The 7240-nt window shown below is 43.1% G+C and overlaps 2 protein-coding genes across 2 annotated transcripts; both read right to left on the bottom strand.

Annotated features, from left to right (window-relative positions):
• Positions 1-503: 503 nt before the first annotated feature.
• Positions 504-3025, bottom strand: EAF02_010520 (uncharacterized protein). The gene is made up of 3 exons (XM_038906568.1): positions 2785-3025; positions 2453-2717; positions 504-2396 (listed from the first exon to the last, which is right to left on the bottom strand). Exons 1-3 carry the CDS (start codon positions 2889-2891, stop codon positions 711-713), a joined length of 2058 nt encoding a protein of 685 aa, XP_038753832.1. The 5' UTR covers positions 2892-3025; the 3' UTR covers positions 504-710.
• A 2675-nt stretch (positions 3026-5700) lies between these two features.
• EAF02_010519 (uncharacterized protein) lies at positions 5701-7176 on the bottom strand (the record flags this gene model as incomplete). The annotated part of the gene is made up of 1 exon (XM_038906567.1): positions 5701-7176. The coding sequence occupies one exon, from the start codon at positions 7174-7176 to the stop codon at positions 5701-5703; it is 1476 nt and encodes a 491-aa protein (XP_038753831.1).
• Between the last annotated feature and the right edge of the window lie 64 nt (positions 7177-7240).

Raw genomic sequence — 7240 nt, 5'->3', positions numbered from 1 at the left:
CTCCAGCTACGACCATCCGAGAGAATCAGAAAGATCTTACATCAATCAATCTACCCCTTCAATCTAAGATTATTACTCAACTAGTATTAACACCTATGCAATGAGTGACCCATTACTTATACCCAGCTATTTTCCAATGCCACCCTCCTTGAAAATCACTTACTGCCAATAAAATTCGAGGCAAACATACGTTTGAAAATAAAACAACTCTGTTTTCGAGCAACTCTTCAAATTTCCAAACAGTGCTTGTCAGAGATTAAACTGTTGATATTCATTCAAATCGAAATATCATATTCATTCGGGACGTCGAATTCAAATTGAAATCTGCGCTCTAACATTCGCAGTCCCCCCCTCAAAACATTGGAGACAGCTCCAACCTTCGCCCCGAGCAATTGACTGTCTGTTCTAGACAAAGTATCAGTGTCGTAATTGTTGTATTATTATCACCTAAGTTGACGCACGCTTTACCATGTCGGCTATATCCAGATTGAAAATGTATATGAATCTTATAAATGAAGTTCATTGAATTCTAACTAATAGCTTCCTATTATCTATACAAAGTGAGGTAGGTTCATTGCATTCCAATGTATGACTTCCTAGTTTTTTTTATACAGAGTGACATCCCTTATATCCTTTAGATCCATAATAGTTATCCACCCAACCTTCCCCCCAAACGCCATCGCCATGCATATCTATACATTTGAACCTTTCTAAATCATACCTCCCTCAACTTCACTGGCAACGTTCCTTCCTCCTCTCTTCCTAGCCACTTCATCAAACATATTGGCCTTCTGAACCGCCCTCGATCTCTCCCTTACAAAAGCCAACAATCTCAAACATCCACTCGGCGTCATCCCCTCAATCCTTCTCGCCTGTCCCACACTCTCAGGCCTTGTTATCTTTAGGACCGATTTCTCATGCATAGAGATCCCATGAATAGAATCATAATCTAAATCTACAGGTAGTTTAAGCATCTCATCTTTTTCGAAGATTCTCTGCGCAGCTTTTTGCTGTGTGACATATGGTGCGTAGACGGCTTCGATGCCAACTCTATCTCGGATTCGTTGGGTGTATGTTAGGATCTCCGGGACACGAGACGAAAGATCGTTCATTGTGACGTCTCGAATGCGTAAGATGTCCAAGGCGTTTCGCATAGTACTATCATTTGAAACTTTGAAGCCATCGTTGATCCATACCGGAGCGCTGAATTTACTATTTTCGAGCGCTGATTTGAGACCATCCATCTGAGCGACCTCGTCATTGAAGGCGGACCATCGTTTTTCACCTACTACTCCTGCTAGTCGTCCCTTTTCCGTAAGTCGTAAATCGGCGTTGTCGGCTCGGGCACTCATACGATATTCACTGCGAGATGTGAACATGCGGTAAGGTTCAGAAACACCTTTGGTGATGAGATCATCGATCATGATTCCAATGTATCCATCACTGCGGGATAAAGTCAATTGTGGCAACGATTGTGATGCAAGACCGGCGTTGATACCAGCTATGATACCTTGCGCGGCTGCTTCCTCGTAACCTGTAGTACCATTGATTTGACCGGCTAAGTAAAGACCCTGGATTGCCTTTGTTTCGAGTGTTGCTTTTAGACTTCGAGGATCGACATAATCGTACTCTACACCATAACCAGGAGCGGTCATTGTGACATTCTCTAGTCCTGGAATGGTTCTTAAAAGTTGTTCTTGGGCCTCCGCGGGTATTGTCATGGAGATACCATTAGGATAGATGACATCGCTATCAAAACCTTCAGGCTCTAGCCATACAATGTGTCTATCTTTATCGGAAAATCGTATAACCTTGGATTCCAGCGATGGGCAATACCTGGGCCCTTTCACAGTCTCTCTGATATGAATTGACTTGTCCAGATTTGCCCGTACCACAGCATGTGAAGCCTCATTCGTGTACGTAGCATAGCAGAGTAACTGGTCCTGGACAGACACAGTCTCGTTGAGATAACTGAAAGGTGTCGGTGGCTGATCTCCTGGCTGCACAGTAAGATTTTTAAAGTCGATAGAACCCTTTGCAAGACGAGGAGGTGTTCCCGTCTTCAGTCTTCCCAGAGCAAAACCAGCGTCTTTCAGCGATTTGCTCAAACCAAATGTTGCCGCTTCCCCCATGCGCCCTGCAGGATAACATTCCAAGCCGATATGAATCTCCCCGCCCAAGAACGTGCCAGTCGTGATAACCACTTGTTTAGTAGGTATAATTTCGCCCGATTCCAGTCGCACGCCGGTAATCTTGCCACTTTGCGCCTCGCCCTCCTCCTTCGAAACAATGATATCCGCCACACTCCCGGTTACGATTGAAAGATTCGGATACGCTTCTAGCTCTTCTCGCATATGCTTTTTGTATAGATCTCTATCGATTTGCGCTCTTGGACCCTGACAAACATGTTAGCCTACAATTTTGAAATACCGCTGCCACAATTATCGCCTACCCAAACCGCAGGACCTTTCTTCCGGTTCAACACCTTAAACTGCACTCCCGCTTTATCAATAATTCTTCCCGCAACTCCATCCAGCGCATCCACCTCCCTCAACATGGTACCCTTCCCTATCCCTCCAAAACTAGGATTGCAAGAACAAACACCAATATTCTCAAGTTTCGGGGTAATCAATGCAGTTCTGGCCCCAGACCGCGCGGCTCCTGCACAAGCCTCTGCGCCCGCATGACCTCCCCCAATAACGACGACATCATATGGTCTAAGAATACAAAGTTAGTTGCGAAATAGAGGATTGGAGGATGGAGTTGGAGGGGCGTATTCCATACCTTGTGTCTGCTGCTACACTTGCAAAAGAATTTCTTTGGAGGAACCAGCTTCTGGTGAAAGTCTGTAGTAAGGGGCGACGATATGCCACCGCAAGGCTTCTATTCATATTGGCATTTCGAATGCGTCTTGTGCGATTCTTGAATCGGTGGGAAATTTATGGGCGGGGATTTATTTTTATAAGGCTTATCGGGGCTTTTTTGGTCTTCGCCGATTGGCTGCATGGGTTTCAAAGGCAATCGGTCACGACAACATTGAGCATGTCCATTTTTGATACTGTTACAGATTGTTACTATCTGAATGTGCCACTAGGTATGGATTGAATCCTTCGAATTTCATGGTGCAGCGATTCAAGCATTTTTATAAGGTCGAGGTCAATATCATAATGAGTTAGCATATAAGCTTTCAAGAGACACACATATATATACATATATTTTAATCAGATAAAGAAGCATCTAATAAGTTGATAGTGTATTTTGGGGAGCATCGTTTTGAAAACTCAATATTCAAATTCATTGTACAAAGGGATGGAAAGGGGGAACCAGAAGTTAGTAAATTAAGCGATGAGCATTGGAAGTGGTGAAGTAGAAGATAAGTGAATGAGAAGATAGGGATATAGGCGTCAAAGGAGATGGAACAATATTCAAAGATATACAGTTTTAGCGAATAGGTCAGATGAATATATAATGTCAGAAAACCTAGCCGTACTTACTATTGTGGAATGAATGCACAATCTCATTTATCATAATGTAAGATCTTACATATTCGTCTAATATTCCCCTAACATTGAAGTTCGTGTTTTCGTCCCGTTTCATATCGAATCCGAATCAGTGAAGATAGCTAATTGCTTCAATACAAATATATCTTATACACGGTATCTCCCTTTCTTAACAAACGCCTGCATCTGAATACCCATATCCCACAAACCTCTTGTCAAACCTTCTTTCCTGTATTAGTAAACTTCTTGAAACTTTAATGTGTAGGCATGACCTGCTCCTATTCATACTAATGAGACACTTGTATGGTACCTAATCTGGCCACAAGTAAATCAATTTTTACTCTCTGACCGTCTCTCCCCCTCATCTTCGACAACCAAACTCAACTGCTAACATGTAAACTATTATCTAACGGACCCTAATTAGGGGTGCAATTACTGTAGTCAAGATCTTCAAACCTATCATTTGCATCAAAAGTACTCATCTGAAAGGTTGAGATTAATGCTACCGCTACGCAATATGAACTATTCCAATAACAAAACGAGCGAGGACAACAAGAATAACAAGAACAACAATAACAACATTAGCAAATTTCCAATCGCAAAAGTATCATTAAAAAGAACCCTGAAGAACGTTGTAGACATACAACAAAACACGGTAAAGCAGGAAACCGCATAGAACCCAGAAGTAACATGTGCCATTCATCACTGTACGCAATGCCTAGATTGGAATAGATCCTCGAGAAAGCAGAACAAATTGCAAATTTCCTCATGAATGATATACCTCTCATATGAGATAACTCAATGCATGACTAGGAGTGTTTCTCAAAGATGAGAATATTATACCACGATAACATGATACTGTACGAGAGATAAGATAAGACTTTATTTGACGGTGATATATCACGCCCGATAGTCATCCAAACCTCGTATGATGCATACAAATGAGATGATCATCGCAGTTTCTGCTTATTTTTGTTGAAATATATCTAGACACACCAAGCAGCCGACAAGATGATAGTGAAACTTAAAAAGACCATTTGCTATTTGCTATTCGCTATATAGAAATTTACATCGAAGAAGATATATCATGCATGGATGTAATGCTCAACAAATTACCGCTTGTCTTACCGTATTTTTAAGTAAAAATACCTAAGTAGCAAGTGAGATGAAATTTAATCCAGGAATAGATACATAGCAAAATCACAACTCCGAATAACATCAGAAGCAGAAGTAGATGAGGTGATGGATGACCTACAACACAACTGAGAAGGAAAAATAAACAATTATTTCCTCAAATTCTTCATTGAAGCGTTGATCTTCCCGAGTAAGACTCCATGGAAAACAACACCTTCAATCGATTTGCGTCGCCTATAGAGATCTTGTCTGTAGAGTAGCAGCCTGTGATTCATAGGTTTACCTATCTTTCTGGATCCATTTGATACAAAGAGTTAAATTCGCGCGAATGACGGAATCCATCTGGACTAAACAATGCATTTGAAAGGTTCCCAGTCCTGTTGATGTTCGGAAAAAGACGGCCAAGAAGAGCGTATCTCGAGAGGCTACTACACAAGACAGCCTACCACGCATTATATCATAGCAACAAGCAACAGAGGTTTGTGTTTATTATAACGGATTCATTTCTGTTTAGCCATCAGTGATAGCTTTAACTAGAAGCTACTAACTATGTGTATCTGCGACGATAAACTCTAGCGGCCAAGAAACATAATCTGAAATCCGAGTTTTTTTTATGTTTTGTTTTATGTATTGCTGGTCCCTCCCACACAGCTAGGCTACACCGCTTCTCCTTCCCCCAGTAATCCAACTCAATTGCTGTAGTCCAGACGGCCGAATCTTGCCTTAAGAAATGTAACAATATCAATCGTTATAGTACGAGATTTGAGGTATGACCATCAATCGTAAGAACATTTCCGAAATTGCTCCCCAATAATACAAGGCAAACCAGCCCTAACATTGCGAGAACTAACATGGGTATACCAAGCCATCATCTCTATAAAAATGCCACAAACCCTGAAAAGCCCATGCACCAATTCGTAACCATAACGCTCTCACTGGAGGAAGAAAAAATGTGCATGATAACCAGAACGCCACTGTGGAACCCCACTTGTGATGCCATATAAGCCATCACCCGAACTCCATTTGCCATGAGAAAAAAAAAAGAAAAGGAGGTTTGGCCGGGAAGTTACCTTGCTGATCCAGCAAAGCCAGGCGAATCCAGTTTTAGGATCCGTCTTAAATCGTTTTCCATGCCTCGAAAATCGGGGTTGCTAGTTCCAGGGAGGGTACCAGAGGAACCTTGTGGCACAGGGGAAGAATGTGTGACTTGGGTGGTATTATTAAGATTATTGCCCGCCGAGAAGTTATTTCCATAGATTTGAGAGAGGTTTTGGGATGGCCCGTATGAATGAGCACGCTCAGGCGTTCTTGTAGGAGTTTTCGCTGGGGAAACTTCTTGGCGAAGACCTGACCGAGCGGATTTGGGAATTTCACCTGAGCTTCGGGAATCACCTCTGAATTTGTAATTGGCCTGTGGAGATCTTCCAGGTAGACCGCCATTCCTTGGGCCAGTGGGAGAGCTGTGTCCACCATGACTGGACATTGCGGAATTCGTCGTTAAGCTCAAAGCAGGCCCAAGGTTGCCATTGGTGGATGGTCCTTCAGAAAAAAGGTAAGCCTTGAGTTGTTCTGACTTGTCTAGTGGTGACTGAGAGTGACTTGGTGATACTTGATGTGGCTGCGAGGGACTCGAATTCTTGAGTGCTTTCATGATTCTTTCATTATAAGGAGTGGAGAATGCTGGCCCCAATGGTAATCCGGGACTGTTGGATCCATCCTCCTCCATGGAAAACATACTACTTGCTGAACCACGAGAAGCTGGTATGTTTTTATTACGGTATTGACTGTTGGGCTGTGATGGAGTTCTTGTATTCCCCGGCGACTCAATTGGGGGATTGAAAGGCCCAGCAGAACCGGTGGCATTTGAGTTGGTACTTCGTGCTCGTATCTTTTCGGCCTTCTCCCGTTTATCTGCTTTGAAGAAAAGATCGAGGGGTGATTCCTCCCTATGTGACACATCCCTAAATATTTGTGCTGAAGATGGAGTTTGCGAGGATTCATCTGCCGAGGAATCTGGCTCTTTGATCGCACTTCCAGTCCTGATCGCTGGTGATTCTGGGACAGACTTTGAAAAGAAACTGGGCATAGGTAAAGCGGACGGAGCGGGAGATGCATGGAAAGTTGGACCTGCATAGACTTGAGTTGCGGATGGTGTTTGAATAGGTCTTGGAGCAGTTGAGCCACTGGCAGATTGAGCACCGGTCAATGGCGGGGTAGTTCGATCGCTCCTAGTTGCAACGGGAGACGTCTGAACATTTTTGGGTCTTCTTTTGTTGGTAGACTTTCTGGAACTATTGTCGGGTAGGGTTGAATTTGGTTTATTTTGAGAGGCTGGCTGGTTCTGCTGGACTCTTCGAGGAGTTCGAGGAGGGGTAGTAGGTTGCTGATCAGAATAAGTCATCGAGGGGTGCATGTTTTGTAAATATGCTTGATTATTGTGATCATGTGGACTTTGAGGGGCGTTTCGAGGTGAGGCTGTTCCAAAGTCTGCAGCGAAGCTTTGGGGTTGACGTTGCCCTTTGTGGGGAGTCATCGAGGACATCTTAGTTTGACGCCTATGAATGTGTGATTGGGTTGATGAAAGCTGTTCTTGATACAATGAAATC

Source organism: Botrytis sinoallii, assembly GCF_014898435.1.
Source record: "Botrytis sinoallii strain Bc 23 chromosome Unknown BSIN_025, whole genome shotgun sequence".
Lineage (NCBI taxonomy): Eukaryota > Fungi > Ascomycota > Leotiomycetes > Helotiales > Sclerotiniaceae > Botrytis > Botrytis sinoallii.
This window is presented reverse-complemented; position numbering and strand designations above follow the sequence as displayed.

Coding starts and splice junctions, on each gene's coding strand:
- EAF02_010520 (XM_038906568.1), bottom strand. CDS start 2,891: ATGAATAGAAGCCTTGCGGTGGCATATCGTCGCCCCTTACTACAGACT. Junction 2,718..2,784: donor AGTGTAGCAGCAGACACAAG/GTATGGAATACG, acceptor TTGTATTCTTAG/ACCATATGATGTCGTCGTTA. Junction 2,397..2,452: donor AGAAAGGTCCTGCGGTTTGG/GTAGGCGATAAT, acceptor CATGTTTGTCAG/GGTCCAAGAGCGCAAATCGA.